The following is a 25,336-nucleotide window of genomic DNA, read 5'->3' on the forward strand; positions in this document are numbered from 1 at the left end:
AGTTAAATACTACAGTCATGTGTTATGAGGCATATGATTTTTTTTTTCTCTCAAGTAATTTCAGAGCTGATGCAGTGCTTCTGTTGAAGAGAAAAAATATAGCCTCAGGACTTCCATTTATTACAGTTTATGATGTTCGGTTTAGCAGCATTCAGACCAATAAGAGTTAACAAGACATTTATGAAATAACTAATGAATTACTGCATCTGGGGACAGCAGGGATACAGCAGTTCTCGGGTAAATATAGAATCGGCTCATCCTGTGCTTGCAGTTGGTGCAGTGTCCTCTTTACGCAGGTTACCACATGTGTGTCAGAGGAGCAGAGCGATCTTTTAAGGATGACAGAAAACTTGTGTAAAGTGATCTGCTCGGGGAAACCCTGGGGCTGATTAAAACGGAGCTGAAGGAATCATAATAAGTCTGAAATATCAGAGTTCAGACGGTGTGAGAGATTGTGGTAGATATGCTGTGTTGCTTTAGAAGACGCTCACTGAACCATTAATGGAATACAACAGATTTTTAGGTCACAACGGGGGGGGGGGAACTGGTTCCTCAGCCCTGTGTTTACATTCTCAATGAATGTGTGTAACATGTCTGCTGTGTTAGCGTGCCTCTCTACCATGGTGTTGACCCCCTGCTGGTGGTGGCTACTGTTGCAGCCTTGTTCCTTGAGTTGTTTGAGGCCCGTAACAACAGGAAAACAAAAGCATTTTTTTCTAAGCGGGGGGCGCCTAAGTGGGCCACACCGTGGTGCGCCCCACATTTATGTCCCAGTCTGTCCAAACTGAAGGAGAGAGTTGTCTGCAGCCTCAAAAAAGAAGGGGGGAAACATGCCCGCTCTTTCTAAACTGTGTCTTTATATCTCCCCTGACTGTTAGTAGCCACGGGCTTTCACAAAGGAGACCATTGTTTGTTTGGTGGGGAGAAAGCATGGGCATTTTGTTTCAATCATTTCTGGAAGTCTTATGTTTAACATGGTGGGGGCTTAGCACGCTTCCTGTAGCTGGAAGCAGTCTTGTTCCCTGTGTCCATTTCCCAGCCTCTGCACTGGCATCTGTCCTCTCTGCCCTCTGTGTTGACTTCTGAATGCTCCGGGTTTATAGTGTGTTCACACCTGTGGAGGTTTTCTTTATGATTAAGCTGCAGCTTTTGGTGTCATAGCAGGACAAGCTATATGAGCTGAAAGTGGGTTCAAATGTAGTTTTTGTGCTTTGTGCCCAACATAAAAAACCCGCCCCGAGATCTTTCTCCATCTTCCCATCAGTCCCAAATAAACCCTCCTGCCTCATGCTTGCTAACCACTGCAGCGTCTTTGAGTCCTCTTGCAGTGCTTTGATGACACTTCACCTCTCCTATATGCACTGACTCCTCCTTAATCCGACTAAGAGCTAATCTATCGCGGAGGGATGTGATCCGGCACTAAACACTAGGTTTGATTGTCGCAGAGCAGGGGATTCACTGTCCCTTATCACGCACAGAATGCATGTCTTGATCATTTTTGTGTTTTGAATCTCCCTAAAAAGCCGCATCCCTCTGCTGCATGTCTAGTTTAGAACACTAAAAAAAACAAAAAAAACAGTCTGATTCTTGTTACAGCGCATATTTTTATATTAAGCAATTATTTCCCAATATGCCTCTTCTTATTGTCTCCCTTTGTGCCTCTCTCTTCTTTTTTAGTTTTCTTTTGCTTTAATAATCTTTTGGTTTCATTACTGGAAAAAGAAAAAGCCCAGCTGTAGCTGTCCTCTAGTGAAAATGTCAAACCCAGAGTTTTACAATAACATATGATGAAGCACGATACACTAAACAAAACTCCTCATTTGGCATGTGTTAATTAGGAAGGACTTGCTCAAGTCCTAGAGCCTAGGAAAGAGAGGAAAAAGAAAACATTATGGCTTATATGCAGATTCTGATTCATGCTTACAGACCACACGCTGACCCATCGGGGAGCACTTTAACGATAAACAAGTGTGATGTGGCAGTGGTGCTTCGTATGAGGGTCATACAAGGCATGTACTTGCCACACAAGTAGGAGGAAACTCTCTCACACACACACACACACCTCTGTCCAGAAATGTAGATAAAATTAGCAAAGCTTCCACATTACATGCTTTAATCGTTCTTTCATCTTTCTTTCATTTTCTTGCTCCCTCCTTCCCTTTCTCTCTTCCCTCCTGAAGCTGCTGAGGTCCCTAAAAGGGGCAAAGAAAGCTGAGTGTATTTGTGTGTGTGGGATGGGGGGGAAAAGAAGGAGAGACGGGGGAGAAGGAGGAGGAGGAAGAACTGAACTCTCCACCCACCCTGAAAAGAGGAGGTGAAAAAATGGGGATAGAAGCATGATGTCACAGGCAGCCAATAGGAAGTGTGGGCTGGGGACTGTTTAAGGCCTGTCAGCTGTCCTGCTCCATCCACATAGGCAGTGTGAGGTCAGGCACAGCTTTATCCATCCCCTGCCCCATGTCTGGTCAACGGCCTCTAACTTCTGACCTTTGAGTCCACGCTCTATGTATGGCATATGAAGGTCCTGAAGCGAGGTCTTACTTAATGCTCTAGCTGAACTGCCATTGAAACACTGCCCCAAAACCAAATATGGTACAGATTAGGTGGAGAGCTGCAGTTTGTCATTTTGTATTGTTTCCACACGCTCTTTATCATGACTACTGTTTGTGTTCGAGGCCAGAAGTGAATGGGGGACTTGCGTCATGGTAAAATCCGATTAACACCGAAACTTAGGTTACAAATGAGAAGCTATGTCTGCGTTGAGCCTGTGAGAGAAACTTGCTGAAAGTGACGTAACCCACAGTTTGTTCAGAGACTTGTAAATAGTAGTTCATTCCCGCTGCAAGGCTTTGTGCAACTGGCATGATGTCGGGTGTTGCTGTTACCCAATTACTAATAAGGATAAACCTTTACAAGTCCATTGTTGACGACACTGTATTGGTCCTTTAGTGTCGTTCGTGGCTTTACGTTGACATGGTAAGCCACCCTTTTGGGCTTATTGTCATTTTAAGCCACATGGATTTAATGGGATGTTTAAGGTAAAGTAGCCCTTATTTATGATATCCAGTCACACCCTTTTGATGTGAAAGGATCAAGTGAGAATGAGCTAATTGCTGAATGCTGCCAAACATTTCCCGTCACCGGTCCTGTTTGGCCTTATCAGCGTGCATGTCAGTAGTAAGTGCCTCTATTCTTCTGTGTTGTTCAACTGTTTATGAGGAAAACTGCAAGCCTTTAACTCCTTGTGCCGAAAGCAAATGTTCAAAACAAGCACGAGGTTTGCGTGTTTTTTATGCCTCTCCTTTTTTATGTCAAGTTAAGCTTTGTATTCTACTGGATCAGTACAATACTGTTTTACTGTGACATCATCTGGGACTGTGGTATCTTATCAGGCCATTACACTTGAAAGACCTAGCCTTAAGTCTCAGTGCAGGCTCTCTAGATAAAGAGAGTGTTTCATCCAAACTCTGGTGCTTGTCCTTTTTTTTTTCTGTGCATGAACACTCAAGAATCTTGCTCCTATAACGACATCAAAGGGAGGAAAAAGGAAATCCTAAACCCAGATGTTATTCATGAAGCGACTATTGGGATTGCTGGCTCCATTAAGGTGCCAAATACTGAGGTGTGTATCCTAAAGAAAAGAGAGCGATGCACTGAAGAGATGGGCAGAGTAACAACACTGCAGTCTGCCTGTGTGTGCCAACAACCAGAAAGTGTCTGCAGACATACAGAGGCTTTAATGTGGGCTGTATAACTTTTTATTGAATGTAATTGCAAGCAATTTTAGGCTTTATCATCCTCTCGCTATCACAGAGGAGTAATCAACTAATGGCCTCCTCAGTGCTAGCAGAGATCTCCATTTTAACCTGGTGGGAGTGCTTGCAATGAGCACAAACATATCCCCATCAGCTTTTTAGCTCAAGGCAAATGTTGCTGTGCTTAATCAGGATTAGGGCCTCTTTGAAGTCGATGTGAAATGAAGATTTGTCATGTTGAATCCAGACGTCATGCAAGCAGGGATAATGTATGCCGGATGGTGCACCAGGATGAAGTCTGGGCACCGTGTGTCAGAGTTGTCGATGGTCAATACCAGAAATATGCTCTGGTATGAGAACCGTTACTGTTCTCTGATGTTCTGATCATGATTGGCTAAGATTGTCTGCGGACTAAAGATGTTACACATTTCCCTGATTGCAACTTGTACAAGCAGCACTAAAATTCACGAGTGTTTTTTAAAAGGTGTTTATTAAAGTTTAGATTGGAGTGGGTTGGAATATGTTGAGAATCAACATTGGTCCGTATGGCTGGAAGTTCTGTCTGGCGGCATGTGGGTACACAGCCAGGTTATAACTGTGCCTGCAAACATCCAGCGCCTGAGCCAAAAGAAGCACCAAGTTGTTCATTTTATATGACCAGCTATGTTGTTTTTTTCCAGTGTTGCGAAGTAAATCTGCAAAGATTCCTCTTACAGTGTATACATGTAACTAACAGCTATGAAGACAATCACTTAACAAGAGGGATTACAGTGCAACGTGTAGAAGGCTCTTAATAACCCTGACCAGTCACTCGGCTTGCAAAACAGTTAGTCAACAGAGGACTGCCAGGAAACGCACTGTATTTAATGAAAGAGATCTAGGAAGTTAGGTATTTTTAGAAGGCACCTTTAGTAAGAGGAAACACCTCAGAACCTGTGAAAAAATGCCCAACTTCTCTCCAAAGTTCCTCTTTCCATCCTTAATGTCTATCTAAGCACCTTATTTAGCTTGTCAAGTTCAGTGCCTGCAGCTGAAACATTTCTGTAAATCTCTGTGAACTCTTCATGACCAGATCAACTTTAGACATGTCAGGTGAAGCACTTACTTGCCAACCATTAGGTACGAGTCACACAGTCAGTATCTGTAATAATGCTTTCTTTAGATTTGTCAGTGCAGCTAAAGTAATGCTGAATGTGCTGTTAATTTGAACTCCCCCTCTGAGTCATGACAACCACTACATGTGAGTCTTGAGGATAATTTGGAGAGCTGCTGGAGAGGCTCATCTTCATGGCTACAAAAAACACTCCAGGGGTGATGAGCTGGGACTGTGGGACTATTAGTCGACTAGAAGTCAAGCTCACAGGGATTCAAAAGGTCAGCTTGGATACAGGAAAGGCCCCACTATTTGACTTCCATCTAATATTCTTTTCTAATGAAACTGGGGAAATTACTAAAACCAGTATTTGTTATTGAAACAGTTGCCAATTAATTTTCTGTCACTCATCTAAGAGAATAACTGACCAGTCCTGTCAACCATGCATTAACTGCTTCAAGCTAGAATTACAAGATAGAAGAAGGATATGGTGTTCAAACACCGAATTATTTAACGTGGGTGCATCTCCAACTTTAATATAAAGACCTTGATTAACTAAATGTTTGGGCTTTTTACTGTTCAATGATTAGTTGGAACGAGGATTTTGCCTGGTAACATCCGAATGCGGAGAATATATTAATCTGTGTGGTAAAATGTCACTTTTGAAGGATATTCTTACTCACTTTTTCCATTGTTTTAGCACTTTAATAGCTTTCAGGCCGTCCTCTGTCTCTGCAGTGATAAAAACAAAGTTCTTACACATGGTGCTGCATACCTGTGTCTTTTTAGTGGGTGCAATCAATCAACAACAAAGCAACAACAACAACAACAACAGCTGCAGATTGGGCCAAGGCCCGAGGGCCTAAGGAAGGTGTGTGTGCGTGTACGTGCGCGTGCGCGTGTGTGCGTGCCTGTGTGTTGTTGTTGTGACTGAGCTCGAGTGAGGGGAAATGCCACGCATGCCTGAACACACAGACCAGCACATAGTTGTGTGAAAAACACATTGCTGTTCTTTAGAGGGCATGGGAGTGGAAAAGACCCAGAATCAGTGGGACAGGGAGAAATGGGCTCACACACACCTTTGTGCGCAGGCCCGAACAGAGATTTAGGCAAGCTCATCTGAGCCAGCTGTCTGCACGAGAAAATCGCATCATGATGCCGTGCAGCGTTCCCCTTCCAAACAAAACCCCCTCTGATCAGCGAAACGGTCGATCTTGCAGAACGTGCGCAGCCAGACACAGTCTGCCTGAAAAAGTATTTAAAAAAGAAGAAAAAAAACTCTTTAGATTAGATTGTCCCAGCATTTAAGACTCTATCGCTGTAGGAGTGAGACCGCACTGGAATCTCTGATGCGGTTTGCCTTTGGCTGTGAGCGGAGGAAGCATCCTCTCTCCAGCCGCTCGGGCTGATGTGGTTTAAACAAGTGTCTGGAGTGATCCACTGGGGGCTCCCGGGGAGGATCGGGTTGCCGGATGAGGATGTGGCCTGATTGAGCTCAGGGAGATGGGAGGGTCAGCCTGGGATCTGGACTGCAGCAGCCCCTGATAGGCCCTGCTGTTTGCTACTGTACAGTTGAGCTACCTTGCATTCTGCTCTCAGAGCTGGTAACCTGAGCTCAAATGCCTTGACTGTGCACAGAGGCTGTGCATCCCCACAGTGCAGTGGATCACTGTAGCGTGCAGTCGAGTGAATGCTTTCATAAATGGAGGTGATATAGAGATAAATTTAATTATGTCCTGATGAAGCTACGGCCCCATTTATAACGTGAAGCAGCACCGGTGGTGTGATTGACGCCTGATGTGCACGGCTTCTATCCTAACAGCCTTCATAGGCAGTCACAGCAAAGTATGTGGTGGTTGTTTTTTTTTTTATGAATGTGCAATATTTTCTCAGCGCACATTTTGTGTTAATTATAATGTATTTTTATGGTTTTGTTTCAAACTGATGCGTCTTTAAAATCACTGCCAGTTTAAATGTTACCTATTACATCCTGAAAGGTTGTCCCACCTTCCGCATAGCCCAGCCAGGTTTGTTATTTACCGAATGTTCCACTAAAGGGTCTGTTCAGGTTTTTCCTTAACTTATGGTTTCTCTAAATCTGTGGAAAGGTCATGCTTAATCACTATGGTTACGACTCCCCCTCCCAGTGCCTGCTCAAGAGAGGACTTGTTTACCATCTCTGCTCCAGACTCAATAACATGTCAGTCATCTGGAAAAGAACCTCCCCTCCCAGCTGCTATTGGTCCAGCAGACAGCTAACAGTGTAAACCCTACCCACCTATATTCGCCACCCCCTCCTTCTCCCCTGAGCCCCACTGTGAATAATGAATGATTTCCTAGCTGTCTGTCGGTCTTCCCACTTATTCTAAATGACTCCGGGAAGATGCACTGAACTTTGATGTGCAGAATGACTTGAAGAATGAAACATTGTTTGTTGGATAATTTGAACGTTTCGGCATGACTGCACCTGGTTGGTTTGGGATTAGTGTAACATTTTACCGCATTACTTATATTTTCACGCGTACTTCATCTTCAGAGGTGGCAGTGGCCAGCTGGCTGTAAACATGTCACCAGCCTTCCAGTGTAAACAGTGTAGTAGTCTACTTGCACAGTGTGCTCTCCGGCAAACAAGACATGACTCGCATTCAGATGAGGAGAATTGCTGCACTGCAATCCTCTTCCTCTAAAGTAATGCACCAGTTTGAACCAATAACATTGAACCTTCTCACCCATCAGGCAGACACACACACGCGCACACACACACACACACACACACACCCTCCTGAAAACAAACAGTGTTGAAATTGAACCAATTTGTTATAAGATTTAAAGCTGCTTTTTGGTTCATACAGTGTTGAGGTGAGTACTGTGGGTTCAGTAGGGGGCTATGGGTGGTGGGAGACAAATGCACTTCATATAAAATCTGTTTTATGTCTACATTTTTCTCATATTGTATTTGCATTTTTCCATGTCTGTAAGATTTTCTCTCCTCTGACTCCTCTGTAATCGTGTTTGCAGCTAGTTGTGGAAGTTGTTACTAGGGATTAACATTCTCCTTGTTGAATTCTCCGTAGCCTGGAACATTCTGCAGATTCTTCTCATAGCCCAGCAGCTGGATAATACCTTTAGAACAAAAACTAAACTTGTCAGCCTGTCTCCCTATTAGCGATGCTTCCTCCCCCTGCTGCTGTATTTAATGGTGACTATAGCCAGGGCCTCGCCAGCTCCTCAGAAGGAGATTCCTCTGTGTGGATTGTTGTGCCGTTTACTACTAATGAAATGAACCTGGCCACTCCTCGCGTCGCAGCGGTCTGGTGAACAGCAGGGGTAGGCTGGTGGTTGGCTCCGATGTTTGACCAGATAGTGTTTGCTGAGGGAGAGAGAAGGAGGGAGGATGGCTGTGTAAGTACTGTGAGAGAGGAACAACATTATAAGGTCCCCTAACCCAACAATCAGCAATTTGACTTTTCTGCAGGGAGGTGGGGCTGGGATTTGCAAGTTTTGAAAAGGTTAGTTAATGCAGTGTGTACTCAAAAAGGGTCAAATCCAGACCTGCTGATGCTCCTGATGCATTCCAGTTCATATTAAACATTTACCCGGGGGACTACAAGGATGAGGACGACTTATCTTAAGAGGAGCCCCTTGTTAGGTAGTCCCTTTCCTTTGAAGTAGTGGAAACCTACAATACCCAGCATAGCTATGTGTAGAGAGCAGCGGCGTGGAAATAGGGCTGCATTAGGACCATCTATAAATAGGGGATTGTATCCTTGATACCACGGGTTGTTTGGTCACGCAGTGAAACCGGGTCGACTTATATGGATTTAAGACAGTTACTCCCCCTCCCCGCCTCTGTCTGCTTTCCTCTGTAGGAAGGTATGCATGTTTGGGATTTTTCTTCATTGAGGAGTCGTTTAAAATGATGCAGAAAGAAGGCGGCCTCCTACAATAAGGCTCATTAGAGTTTGCTTTGGCTGCCCCCTTTTGGTAGGATTCCAAGTAATGAAGCCACGCTGTGTTTTTTTCTTACTAAATGTGCAGCACCAGTCGGCCGGCTCTGGCATACTAGTCTCAGCATCATGTTTCTAATCAAATCATAGCTGCTACATGCGAGTATGTGAGTGCAGCATTTGATGCTGTAGTTTTTAAAAAAAAAGAAAAAAGATCTTTGGTATTTGTACTGGATTGGATCCAAAACAGTTAGATACACTAACTGTTTGTGAAAATATACTGTTTGTGAAGGAGCCACTCGACTCCTGTCATCACAGAAAATGTGCGTAGAGGAAGATATGCATAGCATTATGGCCTTTCCCACGCTAAGTATTATACTTACGTCATCATGCAAATACTTGTTGGGGTGGTGCAGTATAGAGCTATAATTATGATTACGAAAAATAATGTGGCATGTAATTACACTAATGATTTAAATACACTATTCAGTAGCTTTCTGGTCATATAACTTATTCATATTTAGTGATTCCAGTAGTTCAAATACATTTATTTTATTTTTTTTGTAGTTAACTACTGAAACAATAAATATGTGGCCCATAATAAGAACACTTATTGAGAATAGGTTCTTGCTTTTTAAAAAGAAAAAACAAATTTGTTCATTTTTTGTAATTAACTTAAAAATATTAAACTGAAGGGAAATTTTGAAAAAGAAAAATGGGAATTCTAAATTGATTATTTTTATGTATTTATTTATTTAAAATGGAATATCTGTGTACATACTTTTACTTGCACATTGCAATGATGATCAGAACACCTCTTTGCAATCAGTTTAACACAGGTAAAGACCTAAAGGTTTATTAAAGAAGCTATAAATTAGTCATGGAGATTTCATACAACTGTGTGCATTACCTCCTTCAAAGAATATTGCTAAGATGTATTTGAGAAACCTTGCAGAAATGAGAGTCTCAGACTGAGTATGCATTTATTCCGCAGCAGTGCTGATCTGTACCGTGAACCGTTTTAACCTGCACAGATGTTTTGTAAAGCGAGGGGAAGTACCCTTCCAGAGATTAGCCCAACACAAGGGTTTAATTTTCTTTACTGATTAACAAATTGAACACAAATGAAACGCAATGCACCCAAACCTGCCTTTAATTTAAAATCAAATAAACAAGCGGAGCAGAGAGTCCTTTTCTGCAGCGTACACAAATATTCACATATCTACATGCATGCTCACACGTTGGACACACATGTGCACTCTTTCAGACAATGGCCTGTGTTACGAGGAAGGCTGAAACAATATGAATGACGTAAGTTGTGTATTGTCATGGTTGTGCAAATTTTAATAATAATATAAAAATAACACATAAAACATACTGATGGCGTGTGTGTACTCGTGTTTTCTTTAAGCTCTGACTCTGCATGGAGAAATCACGGTTGCTCTGCCTCGTTTTTTCACTTCATTTCGATTTTATTGCTCATGTAAAGAAATTTGTCTTGTAGTCAAAAGCACAACAATAAATGGTAAACCCCTACGTTCTCTTAAATCTAAATAGCACACGTCTGTGGAGGCCGCAAAAAGCACTGCTGTTTGCAAACAGTTTCTATGGCAGATGTAAGAAACGGCAATAAATAATTAACAAAAAACAATAGATTTATTATCTGTTACAGAGGGCAGCTTTTTTTTGCCAAGTGACTCCTCAGCTGCTATTTGTATAAAGTACAGTGTCACCAGGCCTTTCACAACCACACAGATTCCCACAGACACAGACACACACAGTCCAGGTGTTTTGTCTATGGAAGTAGGCTCATCTAAAACTAGGGCACCCCTGTGTCTCATGATTAGCTAGCAGTGGGAAACGTCTGCTTTCTTCTCTTTACATCTGTTTTTCCTGAGGAGACTTTCTGTGAATAGGCTACAGTAAAAAAAAAAAAATGCTTTTGAACATTAAAAACAGACGTTTCCCTTTTGCTGTTTTCATCTGTCACTGTTCATTTAAGAGTAAGACAGATGGGATTAACATAAGTACTTAGGAAGACTACATACAAGCAAAGATCGGGTTTTGTAGTGTGTTCTTAGCTGAATGAGTACTTTCTCATAACTGTAGTCTTTCCTGCATCAAAGTTTGGACTTGGAAACACTTATTCTCTAGTGATGACGACTCATATATTAACTGTGCCGTTTCAAGCTCAGTCAGATAAATCTGACTAACCGTCTGTCCTTCCAAGCAATGGGAAAATGCCGCGCTTTATTGATAACATATTGTTTGCTGTTTGGTTTCTGAGTGATGCCCAGAAAACAGTGACTATTATTCATGGTGCTGGAGCTTAATTCAAAACACCCTGCACAATCATTTTCTGTGGGAAGTGATTCTTTGTTAGACGCTGTAATAGAAAGGGTGTGATTCTCTTCCACCATGACAGAATATTTGAAAGTAAAAGAATGCATTGTTCTTGCCTAAAACCAAGCACAGCAGGCCCAAGAAGTCAAGCTCGGCTACAGTGTGGTGATGGTAAAGCTAATCCCCTTCTGCACATCCATTCATATAAGGCCTTTGCAGACCACTTTGGAAAATATTTCCTCCTTAGCTCCTCCTTTTAATGCGGTGTCTAACTTAAGCTATTGTCATTGCTCTGTTTTTTTGTTTTTTCATTGGGTGTCTTGCTATTTCTCTTCCTACATCCAGCTTTCCATGTATATGGATGGAATGATGCTTTCTGCAGAGACTGCACACCGACTCTTCTTAACCTGTTTATATGGAACAGCATTATCCTTGCATACTTTCTTTGTTTAGGGTCTTCTCAAGCGATTCTATATGTCTGACACTTACTTACCGTGTCTTTCTCTGTCTCTGTCAGTTTGCCCGAAGCAGTGTAGGCTTGCCTGTACAGACAAGGGGGAGTGTTGCCACAGCCAGTGCCTCGGTAGCTGCACCGAACCCAACAACGACATGGCCTGCTCCGCCTGCCTCCACTACTACCACGAGGGTCGGTGTGTCCCAAACTGTCCCCCGGGCACCTACAAGTTTGAGGGCTGGCGCTGCATTACCATGGACCTGTGTGCTCAAGTGCATCTGGCCAGCGATTTTCACTTTGTCATCCACGACGGAGAGTGTATGCTCGACTGTCCCTCTGGCTTCACACGTAACGAGAGTAATCGGTAAAGATGAATCCTTCATTCTTACTTTAGGCCCTGATCATTTGGAAATGCCATGGTAACATATGTGTTAAAGTAAATACATTCACATTATATTAAGTGTTTTCCAGGCTTGCCTCTCATTATTAATACTCTGTATTTGAATTTGTAAGGGTTATAACCTGACTGCTATCAAAGGGAGAGCCACAGGTCTTGGTATTGTTTCTGAAGTAGATGCATGTTTATTCTGCAGTGCCCACATACACTAAAGCACTGTGCATTTAGGCATAATGAATCTATTTGCATGAAGTATCCTTCAGCTGAACTTCACCTGACCTCGGCTCTTCAAAAACTTCCTTTCTGCAAAACTGGAAGTGCCAGAGGTTTTAGAGTATGCGGGCTATTAATGTTTCAAGGTTTTTCCCAGACTACTTAGAAAGTGTAAAATGTGCTCAACACTTGCCACTGGTAGATTTTACAGGCTAGCAAATAAAGGTATTAAGAAGAGACTTGGCTTGAGTGTCCTAAAACTTCCTGTACTTAACATCTCCCAACCAAGGAGATACATATATATATATATATCTCAAAAGAGAGAGAGAGGAAAAAAAACCTTTTTGTCCCGTCTTGTCCCTTTCTGATTTGTCTGTCTGTAAAGTTTCCATGCAGCCTTTCTGCTGCCGGATATTTTTTTGGCTGTACGACTGCTGTTCTGTCTCTGAGGTCAACACAATGAGTCACTCTCTCACGAAACCGAGTTCAGTCAAGGGCCCATAAAAGATTAAACTCTCCGTGTGAGAGGTGACCTTGTATCATGCACTGAAATTATTTGCATGAATTCTCTGGAATGCTTGGGAGCTGGGGAGTGAGCAAATTTTTTTCAGGGCGTGGTAGAAAAAATTCACAAAAGTTTTTCTCTGTATTTCTGACACTTTGTTTGTTTTTTTGTTTAGTTTTTTTCACATGGCTCTTCTTGCTCATTCACCCCTATGTTTACTTCTTCTTTATACAGTATGCTATGCAGTGCTTGTAATGGCCCGTGCGATAAGGTCTGCAGATCCACTGTCATCGATTCTGTGAATGCTGCCGAGTTCCTGCAGGACTGCACCGTCATTGACGGCAATCTGGACATCAATATCCGCCGTGGAAGTGAGTTCAACTCTGAACATTCCTCTTAGAAGCACATGTACTTTACATTTTGATATGGACTTCACTACACTGCTATGCTGCAACTAAGCAGACTATAGCTTTGTACACTTACAATGATGAGTGTGAGCCAGTGAATTATTTAACTTGGCCAGGTACTTGAAAGTAAACTTTTACTCTCTGCACTCACTATACTACACCTTGTTGCACTTGACTTCCCTACATTTATTATGTTTAGAGGTATAGTAAAAGCAGAAGGGCCGGGTGGAACAACATCACATGTGCTTTTTTGCACTCTAACCCAATTATCACATTATGTTATAATGCTGTTTATTTGTTCAGTTGATAGAGTGGCTCAAAGGCAATCCCTGTATATGATAAAGATTAATCCGTTATGTGTTCATTGGTGGATTTGGATCAAGACCAAACTGGTTATCACAGTAGCAATAGATTTTTTTTCATAGTTTTTTTGTATTTTTGTGTGACCAAATGTGTTTCGTTTTTCTTTGTTGAATCTCTTGTCCTTAGATAATATAGCCCCCGAGCTTGAGAGATTCATGGGATTGATCCAGACAGTGACGGGCTATGTTAAGATTCGGCACTCGGACGCTCTTGGCTCGCTGTCCTTCCTCAAGAGCCTACGTTACATCAAGGGGCAGGAACTCATCGACAAGTAAGGCTCGTCTGCACTTTTAGGCTGTGGTAGCGTGCACGTGCGAAGCGAGAGGGAATTAGATGACATGAGTGGATCGGAGCCAAGCAGCAAGCATACTGTTTTAGATCCATAGATGTCAAACTAACCTCTTGTTGATAAGAATGCTTTTTGCAACACTTTTCACAGATATCGCAATATCCTTATAAAATGTCATGCACAAAGGCTAGATAAGTGACTGTGGCTACTAAGGCAACACATATTTTACAGACAAGGAAGTTAAACAATACAAATCAAGTTAGAACAACTCAGTCTGAAGCAGGAGCGCTAAACATAACACCAGAATCAGCCCGGATATGAAGGAGAGTATAAGTCTTTTGACTTACCATTGTATTTTTATATGTTTTATAGCTTTTTCTGCCAATAAAGACCTTCCCCACGGCCATTTATACCTTATCAAAATAGTCAGGTGTTAGTTAAAGAATTAAATGACAGAAAAAGTTCCTTTTTTCCACTGTCTATAGAAATTTCAGTTTTAAAAAAGAAAATGTTCATCAATCAACAAAAACTATGCTTACAGGAAATACAGGAAAGTCTGGGCTGCAAGCTAGTAGAACATTTTCTGTGATCTGTTATTTATCATGTATAAAAACTGAGATGTGTTGTTGAAATTGCATCTCTATATCTTATGTTAAGATATCTCAGAGATTAGATGTGTAGATGAACTTCTTTGTACTGACAGGAATGCAAGTTTCACTCATCCGGCCTACTTAGGATCAGGCTGTATGCGGGCCTTTAAAATATGTTTGACTTTGCTGGTCTAAAGAGAGCTGTTATGATAAGTTTCAAATAATGGGGTAGACTTCCATACAAATATATGCCTGAAAGACAAAATCTCAGTTTTTTGGGGGTTTTTTGCACTCTTGGGTCTGTATGATGCCTGAGGTAACAGCTGTGGCTAATATGGTTATAAAGCTCCGCCCACCAGAATCAGCCAATCAGACTAACGTTGGCTTAAATGGAAAGTGACCTTAAAGGGAAACGAGATAAAATGACTCAGTATGTTGTTATTATTATTATTATTATTATTATTATTATTATTTTTATTATCATGTGTTCCAGTAGAGTGCAAAAATTAATATGTTACTGTAATTTAGCACAATAGGTCAATGAAGAGATGAATTAATAATAATATTAACAATGATAATACATTTTCAGTAAGATTTAAACAAAGTTAAATGTACAGTCCATTAGGGTCTTCACTGTGATATTAACACTAGTCCAAGATACGAGTGAAAGTTTTTTTTAGTGATGGCCAAAGGGGTCATGGGAAAGCCTGTCGCCCTTCTTGTTATCATTTCTCCCAGGGTTAAGTTTCACCGAGGAATGCTGTTGAGGGTGGCAGGCATTCCTTTCCCTCTGGAGGTGTTCATCTGTGTTACTTGGACTGGTAGAGCTAAAAGTGTTGGCGTGACACTGTTTCTGTTTTATGTCCTCTTCTGCAGTAATAGAGGCCTGTTTTCAGGGAGACACACAAAGCCGAGGCCATAATATCCACATCTGCTGGTCCTTAGTGGGACCACCAGGTGGCAAAAAAAAGCTCCTTGAGCAACATTTAGGGGCACGTTATATCCTGTGAAACACTTGATGTTTTTTTTTTGATGGAGACTATACGAGGTGTTTCTTACAGTCTTTTGATCTTTTTTCCCCAGCATGTATTCATTCTCCGCCATCAACAATCAGAATCTGAAGTACTTGTGGAACTGGACTGAGCACAACCTGACTATTAGCAACGGACGTCTATTCTTCCGTCAGAACCCCAAACTCTGCATGTCTGAGATCTACATGATGTGGGATAAAACTGGCATAGCTGTGAAGCCAGAGGAAGGGGATTTCCGCAACAATGGCGAAAGAGCCAATTGTGAGTAAATTCGTGTGAATTTTTGGTCCACATTCATTCACTCATTCAGCTTGTGCATACGTTTTTACTTTATACATATATCTCACCGGGGGCCCCTCTGCCGTGACAGGTGAAAGCCATATCTTGAAATTCAAATCCAATATTACATCCAGCCATGTGATCAGTCTGACATGGGAGCGCTACCAGCCGCCCAAAAATGGAACCCTTATCAGCTTCATCGTTTACTACAAGGAATCGTGAGTACACAAAGGCTTATTATTAGCCTCTGAGCATTAAGTCATTTAGTGTCTTACTTTCATGTCAATGGTCTTTTTTTTTTTTAATGAAATTCTTTTTTTAATGTATTTTTTACAGTCCTTTCCAGAACATCACTGAGTTTGATGGCCAGGATGGCTGTGGCTCAAATAGCTGGCACATGGTGGATGTGGATCTTCCTAAAGATAATAACAATGACCCAAATGTCAGACTCCAGCACCTCAAGCCTTGGACTCAGTATGCTATTTTTGTGAAGGCCATCACCCTGCAAGAGAGCGACAAAGATGCCACTGGAGCAAAGAGTGACATCATTTACATTCGCACACGCCCATCGTGTAAGTGTGACAATCAGTTTTGGTTCTGGCTTCAGTTTTACATTATTATTGTTGCGCAACTATGTAAACACATGAACGACATAAAAATAATGTCATGTCTTTGCCCCTGGTACAGTGCCGACTGTGCCTAAAGATGCCCGTGCATATGGTAATTCCTCAACAAAGCTGGTGGTAAAGTGGTCACCTCCACTTTTGCCCAACGGCAATCTCACTTACTACCTGGTCCGCTGGCAGCGGCAAGCTGAGGATAGGGAGCTCTACCAACATGACTACTGCTCCAAAGGTCTGCACTCCTAATTATTCTAATAAACAGCCAATGTGTCTTTATTCTCTGACCTTTCAAACCTTTCCAATTACTTAAAAAAGATGTTTAGTGCGAGTGGATCAAGTAGAAGAATGATATGAAGCTACTATAGTGAGGATCCAGTACATTAAAGCACAATGCAAAAGCAATGTCACTGGTAGCGAAGGCCACTCAGTCTTTCTTGCATCATATAAACATTATTTGTTTTTTTAAAACTAATATTAATGCACAGTTAAAAGAGGACAATGTCCTGAAAGAGCTTTAGCTTGCCAAAACAAAAAGCTGGTCATTGTAATTGGTAAGGTTGAATCCCACCCTTGCTAAACACTCTTTTGTCCTGGCTTTTCATTTCATATTTTCTTCAACAGACTTGAAGATCCCAATCCGGATCCCAGCGTCGGAGCTCACAGACATGGAAGAAAACACAAAGCCCACGAAGTCAGACCTAGCAGGGCCAGAAAAGGTCATGTGCTGTGCTTGCCAGAAGACACCAGAAGAGAAGGACCGTGAGAAGGACGACCGCGTCTTCTTGAAAGTTTTTGAGAATTTCCTCCACAATTCCATCTTTCTGGCAAGGTATGTCACATCAGTGGCCTCCTTAAACCGTTTATAGGCTGTGACCTCCCTTTCAAGTGCAGACAGCTATCAGAGCACTGAATGTAATTGCCTTGTTGGGTCAATGCGAAGACTGAGGTGGTGGAACGGGTTTAATGGCTCCTCTGTGGAGCGAACAAGATCTGAGCATGACGGGTGTGGACGGACCTGACGGACGCTGAGCTGGCCCGCTGAGGTCGGCCCTTTTGTTGGGTGGAGCAGATGAAGGAGACATGCTGAGTAGCTTCCAAAGCCTCCTCAGCACTCATGTGGCTTTTTTATTGCCGTGGCAACGGTGGCACAGGGGTTGATGGGGTCTACCAGGCAGCAATTTGGACAAAACAAACAAACCCAGGAGAGAGACGAGATTAAAGAGTCTGAAGGGCCTCGTTTGGCTACACACTAGCTGCTTATGCTTTTGTTCCCCGCAACAGGACTGACATCTGTGTTGTGTTATCATTTCACTTGCTCGTGGCTATGGATGTTTCAGTGTTCCTCTCCCACAGTTCTCGGATAGGATAGGATAGGATAGGATAGGATAGACTGATGGATATTCATTTGTTAAAATGATGAAGTTTATTTAATTGAACAGCACTGACCTTTTACTTCGTAGTGCTGTTCATGGAATTTGATCAATATGTTTTGGAGGAAAACTGCTAAAAATGGCTTTGTTGTAACTGAACTGTTATCTATCTACACCTCCTCTTCTCTCTGGCTGTGCTGATTTGTTTCAGTAGAAGTGTCTAGGAAACTGGCGGGTGGCAGGTCCCTGGCCCTCAGTGAGGAGCTCGGCCAGTGTATGCACAGACTCTCCACTGTAACACAGCCAGCATTATTACAAACCACTCTAGGGAAAATGAGGGAGTTTTTTTCTTTCTTCCTTTCTCAAAAGTTCAGGGTTTAGACCCAGGGTGAGGGAAAAGAGGGTGCATGAAAACAGAAAGAGAAAGAAAAGGAAATGTTTTCCATTCTGTCCTTCTCAACTCGGCACTTCACGCTACTCCTCCCCTTGCATGCTCTCTTTGTCCGAGACTTTTTTTTTTTCCTGTAACGAGGCAGCTGCCAGGAAATGTACAGTGAATCCATCTGGAATCTAAATGAATGAGGGAAGAGCCCCATCAGCCGTAGAAGACAAGTAGAAAATAAGGAAAGCAGACTGATTTATGGGGGAAAGGGAAGGGGGCTGCCTCACGATGAATACATACAGATGAGGTGAAAAGGACTCCCTGAAGTTGCCTCTTCTTCTATCAGATGTTTCACTATTATCCATGATCCTGTTGTGTTGTATGAGTTGCCAACTGCTTACAATGTGCCCCACTAACCATAGAGTGAATGTGTAGTCACGGCTTTCCTCTCTGGATTCCGATGCATAAAGGTAGAGCTTTTTTTAGCAGGTGAGGTCAGGGCACTGTAGTAACTCAGTAGCTACAAAGCATGTGACAGGTAGCAGATGATTTCTTTCTTTCTTATTTCACTGTCATTATCGCCCATACAGAAAGTCGAAGCCATAAAATGTCTGTCGCCTGCTCATTTCTTCTTCTTCTTCTTGGCTTTGATGAACGGCTACTGTCAGAGTGAATCAGTGTCACGAGTCTTTTGTCTGTAGTCTCTACCATGTTGTCAGTTTTCATGTATGTGTGATGTAGTCAGTAATAACTAAAAGGCTGGGCTTTGGTTTGCTGGACTGCAGCACTTTTAGCTGTCAGGGAGGAATGCTGACATGTCAGTGAAACTGCCTTTCCCACATTTCTGTCTTTGTCTGTGCACTCCTCTTCCTGCAGGTCTACTTGAAAATAAAACACGCATTCTGTAGCTTTTGCTTAGTTAGCTTCGTAGTTTAACATGGTAGTCTACTGTACTGTGCAAAAGTCTTCAATTTTATATTTTGCTAGGAAAATGGGGAAACAGGTGTAGCAGTTTATTGAAATGTGCAAACATGCAAGCTTTCTTTCTTGTAAATTTTTAAAGTCGTCTTCATGAATAGTTCTCCGGGCTTCTCCAATCTCTTAGGAATTTTGTTGTTTTTTGTTCTGTTCTTTGTCAAGCTGCAACAATCTTGAGATCCGGTTTTTGGGGAGGCCGGTCCATGACTGATAGTGTTGCACTGTGTGTTTTGCTACCCCATATGGTTTTACTTGCATTGGCAGTGTGTTTGGGATCATTGTCATCCTGAAAAATGAACCCTTTGCCTTTTTTACGCTTTCCAAATGGTGTTGCATAACTTGATCATTCCACCAATTTCGACAAAATCCACGACACCACTGGCCGAAATGCAGCCCCAAAGTATGACAATGTCTCTACCATGTTTTACTGATCACATCTCTCCTGACCTCCTCTGTCCATTGCTGCTCACCTGAACTGAACCTGTTGTCTTTGGCAACTAAAGAAATACTTCTGTGCTAAGTTGTCTGCTATGTGTAGGAACAACACTGCTGCATCCCTCGAGCTGGTTTCTTTTATAACAATTTAATGATTCAGAGATTCGTGTTAAGTTGCTGAACAACTAAACAAAACAAAAAGTTTCTCTGTAAATGCTCAGAAAAACAGAGAAATACCAAAGAAAGACCTTCAGAAAGCCTGGAGAACTACTGCTCAATGTAACTTCTAAAAATTAAAAGAAAGTCTGGCTTCTTGGAAGCTGAACTGAATCTTTATTGTTATTACAGCAAATAAATTGAGGTGCAACTCTCTCAGTGCAAAAGAAGAATAAAAAATAAAAGAATATATATATTTATAAGTCTATAACAACAAGCACAGTTGTTTCTGTACTGCACCACTTGTCAGTGTTGATGTAAATACCAACGGTATAAAGAGAGAAGGGGTGGCTCAAGATTTTTGCACATGACTATAGGTACAAATTCTTGTTTCTGTGGATTTGTGGTTTCTGTTCATCTCATGAAAAAATTACAAAAAGTCGATTTTATGGTTTTGAATTATTAGTCAGATTGATAAAAACACTGTTTAATGGTGTTGTTCACCAAATAATGAATCTATTAATTAGTACAAAAACAGCAAATTATTAAAGATAGTAGCTGCAGCTCTAATTCTCAGTGTACAGTTTGAGTCATTTAGTTGAAGTTGTTATTTTTCTCTGAGCTAAGCTGTCAAAGCTAAAATTAAAACCCAGTCACTTGTTCATGTGACTTTCTCCTCATTCAGTTTCAGACAATCCCTAAACATGTCTGTGTGAGAGCTCTACAAAGGGCATCACTTTTATCTTCTCAGTCACAGCAAGTGCTTTTTTCCTTTGTCCGTCTGTCTTATTGACCACCCCGCATCTTTCACAGGTGGACAAGATGTCCTGTGGTATCTCCTGCTGCTAAGGTCACAGCTGTCATCGCCTCTTTGCTTTCAATTATGATGATGTCCAGGTCTTGGCAGCTCCACCTAGTATCATATGAACTTTGAGTGAACTGAAGGCTAAACATTACTTTTCAGAGTTTAACCTTTTGGGGTTTTTTTTATCAGGGGTATGTTGGACATTAGTGTTAATGTCTGTTTTTTGTATTTCTCTGTCAGTCAGCCTCTCGATGATCTAATGACCTAATCTGCACAGCACAACTGGGAGTAGCAATCACTCCGTGCTTTCCATGAAAGATGTTTAGCTTTGCGCAAACATTTTTTCAGGAGTTATAAACCATCACTGACATGTTACAATAAGAGTTCCAGGAGATACAATGCACCTTTTTGTCTTTTGTTTCCCCAGCACTGCTCATTGAATTTTAATGATCTGTGCTACAGGTTTTATATTCAATTGTGTCTTTGTATTTCAGACCTCAAGAGCGTCGGCGCAGAGACCTTTCTGGTACAGCAAACGACACACTGTTTTATGAGGGCGGCAGAGGGAATACCACTCTCGGCGCAGGGGATAACAGTACAGATGGCATTCCTCCAAACGTAGAGTTCCCCTTCAGTGAAGACAAGAGCACAACAGAGTATTTAGAGATCCCCAATCTGCGGCCCTTCACCGTCTACCGCATTGATATCCATGCGTGCAACGAGGTGGTGGGGAAGTGCAGCGCTGGAGCTTTCGTCTTCTCCAGGACCAAACCTGCAGGTTAGAAACATAATAAAAAGCCTGCATTCAGCTACCTGTTTTCAGTAATGCTGACAAATATAAAGAGAGTGCATTTCTTTTATTTACCTGAAAAAGTCACAAATATTACGAAAAATGGATATAGGGCAAAAAACGCTGGAAAAGGTGTATAATGTTGAAAAACACTTGGTCAAACATCTCACACTTAGTTGGGTTAACTGGAAGGAGGTCGGTACCATGACTGGGTATAAAACAAAGCTGAGCCTTTCGGAAATAAAGGTGGAGAGGGTTAAAATCTAAATATAATATAAAAATATAAAATCTCTCAGTTTTCAAATAGATTGAGGATTTAAAATGACTCCAAGTGATTGCGTTCTGTTTTTGTTTTCATTTACACAGCATCCCTGCTGTTTTTGGTAACATAATCGTGTGGAAAATGGAAAATGAAATGTGCTAGCACCTTTTCTGAAATTAAATATCCTTGTTTATATTATTGTGGTTGTGCCTGTTCCCCCAGTCAAAGCGGATGACATCCCCGGCAAGGTGATTTTTGAGAGGTGTGACAAAATCGAGGGGTGTGTGGTGCTGCACTGGCCAGAGCCCGTTATGCCCAACGGACTCATCTTGATGTATGAGATCAAGTTCCGCCTGGGTAATGAGGTGAGCTGGACTGGGGTAATTATAGCTTATTATCATAGGTCATTTCCTTTTTCAACATTGAAAAGCCCGGAATCCATGACCATCCAAATATTGTAAACAACTGAAAAGTCTCTCAGTGTTTGCTCAGTAGAGGATTCACATGTTTAAAACGTGCACCAGACTCCAATCATGGTCATGCACGCAGGACAAATAACAAACTCTACACAATAGAAAGCTGATTGGAGGAATCAAACCTTATTCACCTGAAATAAGAAACAAGAAATCATATTTTTGATTAGATGAGAACATTAACCTGATGGGATGTTTTTTTCCAAGCAGTAACCAGCGTGTGCTTGTTTTCTTCCAGCCTGAGAAGCACAAGTGTGTGTCGCGACAGGATTACCGCCGGTACAAAGGAGCTCGACTAACCAACCTTGGCTCTGGGAACTACTCCGCCCGAGTGCGTGCCACTTCCCCGGCAGGAAACGGCTCCTGGACAGAAAGTGTTTTCTTCTATGTGTCTCCACCTAAACGTAATGAACTTCTCTCTAATTACATGGAATGCAGAGGAATGAAAAATAAATAGGATTTGACACCATCGGTTTTTTCCTTCTCTGACAGGTGATGACGGTGTTACGTTGTATGTGGTCATCATAATTCCCATCATTGTGACAATTTTTATCGCCAGCCTCACCACCATCCTCTTCTATGTGAACAAAAAGAGGCAAGTATCTTTTTGCAGACGCGCTTTTAAAACTGCCTGACAAAGTTCTTTGATTAAGCTGTTCTGCCTGGCTATGCTCGCGAAGCTTAATGATCAGTGTAATGTTAATTAGCGCTAATAGGTGTTGTTTTCATTAACGTTCCCCTGTGGTAAAGAGCAGACTTCCTCTTGAAAATTGTACACAGCATCTGCAATCAGACTAGCCTGCAGGCTAACTGAGTTTGTGTTAACAGGAACAGTGACAGACTGGGGAACGGAGTCCTGTATGCATCAGTCAATCCAGAGTACCTCAGTGCCACTGAGAGTAAGACTGTTGGATATTTGGTCTATTTTTCATTGGGTTTTTTGGGTGGGGTGTATAAACTCTGACGGTGACCCGCTGTCTCTTGTGCCACACCAGTGTATGTCCCAGATGAGTGGGAGGTGGCAAGGGAGAAGATCACTATGCACAGAGAACTGGGCCAGGGCTCCTTCGGCATGGTGTACGAAGGCATCGCAAAGGGAGTAGTGAAGGACGAACCCGAAACGAGAGTGGCCATCAAGACGGTCAATGAGACGGCCAGCATGAGGGAGCGAATTGAGTTTTTGAACGAGGCCTCTGTCATGAAGGAGTTCAACTGTCACCATGTGGTAAGTTGGACGCGTCATCAAATCCTTACCATCTGGCTCATGTGGTTATTAATAATAAACCAGCGCATTGTCATAATGAATCCAGTCACGAGACGAAATTGATCCTCGCAGACGTAGACTCAAGTACGCTGCGGTTGTCTTTATTCCGACAGCTGCAGCATGAGTTACAGCTCAGACTCCAGGATATATTGTATATTCTCACTTCAGTGTGATCACAGCATCAGTAACTGCATAAAGTGGATGTTTTGTTAAAGCCTTTTTATTAGTCACTGTTTTGTTTTTTAAGGATAAAGATCTTTAACAATGCTCCAAGCAACAACAACAAAAAAAAAACACATTTAAATTGCAAATGCAGGATGGAGCTGAACTGTGTGTGTTTGTAACTTGTGCTTCTGAGTCAGACAGCCTACCTTACTGCCTAGTAATTTATTGCTACTGAATGCACTATGTGGTGGTCTTTAAAGTTATCTAGATTTAGTGGAAACCAAACATTTTATTCTAACAAGAAATCACACAAAACCCAACAGTGAGAAAGTCTAGTGAGACTTTTCCTTTGTGCTTTGATTTGTGGGAGAATGGTGTCGATTAATGGAAAATACAAAGTGATTTGAGTCAGGACCACTGTAAAAAGTGAATACTCACATGTGCAGTAATTTGGATTTGGTGGCATGGGTTTGTTCTGGGGTATTCTTGGCATGAGGTGGGGTGAACAGCAACATGATCCGCCAAAGGCAGGTAGACAAGTTAAAGGAGCTTTAATAGTGTGCCACAAGAGATTTGTAGAAGTGTAGAAGGGTATCATCAATCTGATGGAACACAGCTGAACTTGACTTGCCTATTTGAATGAACTCTGTGCTGTTTTTTCACAAAAAACTTTTTTCAGAGCTTAAAGTTTTGTGCATATTTCATATTTTCCTATGTGGAGAAAACCTACTTTGAAGTTATATGTAGTATGTATTTTGGACACGGTTTTGTTTTATCAGAGCTGACCCCTCTGCACTGCTGTGATTAATGTAGGTGCGGCTGCTTGGCGTGGTCTCTCAGGGACAGCCAACCTTAGTGATTATGGAGCTGATGACTCGCGGAGATCTCAAGAGCCACCTGCGCTCCCTGCGCAAAGAAGTAAGCAACCTGTCCACGTGTGCACACACACACACACACACACACACACACACCTCTGCTCTCTTTCTTAATTTTTACAGTTTCTTCTGCCACCCTTATACATCATCCACTCTTCGCTTTGTTTCGCTCAGCTGATTAAAGCAGAAAGGCGTGATATGTCGACTGACTGAATAGTGTTTTTCATGGAGTTTCTCTTCTCACCGCCTCTTGCTCTACCGCAGAACGCCACCAGCCAGGTCTTACCCCCACTCAAAAAGATGATCCAGATGGCTGGAGAAATCGCAGACGGTATGGCGTACCTAAACGCCAACAAATTTGTCCACAGAGATCTGGCAGCGAGGAACTGCATGGTAGCAGAGGACTTCACTGTGAAGATTGGAGGTAAGTCAAGTTAATATATTGCCTTCAGCCTCCCCCGCTCTGCCGGCCTTGACAAAAAACTGTTTGGATTTCAGTGTCGGACCCAAGCACGTTAATGTAGATGGACAGAGGGGAGGGAGGAGGTGAGAGGAATAGATGAGCTCTCTGGAGCTCCCTCTCCCACACATAATGAGTGATACTTAGTGGCTTCCTCAACCTCTGCTTTCATTTTTTTTCTCCAGATTTTGGCATGACCAGAGATATTTATGAGACGGACTACTACCGAAAAGGAGGAAAGGGCCTGCTGCCTGTCCGCTGGATGTCTCCAGAGTCACTGAAAGATGGCGTGTTTACTACAATGTCTGATGTCTGGTATGGCAGCAAATCACTCTTACATATACACAAGCCTGCATTAGACATGTATGAACCTCCTTAAATCCAGAAAGATGCAAAGTTTTCCACAACCACCTCAATATTTTTTTTTGCCTTTTGTCCTTGTCTATACTCTAAAACAGTTCATGCTGTGGCAAAAAACTAGATAATATATTCTTATTATAATTTTCTACTTCAGTTTTTTTTTTTTATCATGACTACTGTTTCTAAAAGCATCCAAACCTTTGGTTTTCTGGCTGCCTCTTTGGAAATTCCTGGCAAAAAAAAGTATAGGCCAGGAGTATTCCTCTTCTTTT

General features: G+C 42.1%; 1 protein-coding gene across 1 annotated transcript in view; it reads left to right on the plus strand.

The window, feature by feature from the left end:
- Positions 1–25,336, plus strand: part of LOC116313500 (insulin-like growth factor 1 receptor) — a 70,821-nt gene that overhangs the window by 37,155 nt on the left and 8,330 nt on the right. Inside the window, exons 3-19 of the mRNA XM_031731214.2 lie at positions 11,656–11,956; positions 12,942–13,078; positions 13,604–13,748; positions 15,440–15,648; positions 15,758–15,884; positions 16,003–16,238; positions 16,354–16,521; positions 16,911–17,118; positions 20,910–21,193; positions 21,690–21,832; positions 22,179–22,344; positions 22,433–22,535; positions 22,769–22,839; positions 22,936–23,165; positions 24,183–24,287; positions 24,509–24,668; positions 24,890–25,019. Coding sequence (XP_031587074.1) covers positions 11,656–11,956; positions 12,942–13,078; positions 13,604–13,748; positions 15,440–15,648; positions 15,758–15,884; positions 16,003–16,238; positions 16,354–16,521; positions 16,911–17,118; positions 20,910–21,193; positions 21,690–21,832; positions 22,179–22,344; positions 22,433–22,535; positions 22,769–22,839; positions 22,936–23,165; positions 24,183–24,287; positions 24,509–24,668; positions 24,890–25,019 — 2,923 coding nt within the window. The remainder of the gene's footprint in view (positions 1–11,655; positions 11,957–12,941; positions 13,079–13,603; positions 13,749–15,439; positions 15,649–15,757; positions 15,885–16,002; positions 16,239–16,353; positions 16,522–16,910; positions 17,119–20,909; positions 21,194–21,689; positions 21,833–22,178; positions 22,345–22,432; positions 22,536–22,768; positions 22,840–22,935; positions 23,166–24,182; positions 24,288–24,508; positions 24,669–24,889; positions 25,020–25,336) is intronic.

Source organism: Oreochromis aureus, linkage group 7, assembly GCF_013358895.1.
Source record: "Oreochromis aureus strain Israel breed Guangdong linkage group 7, ZZ_aureus, whole genome shotgun sequence".
NCBI classification, from domain to species: Eukaryota; Metazoa; Chordata; class Actinopteri; order Cichliformes; family Cichlidae; genus Oreochromis; species Oreochromis aureus.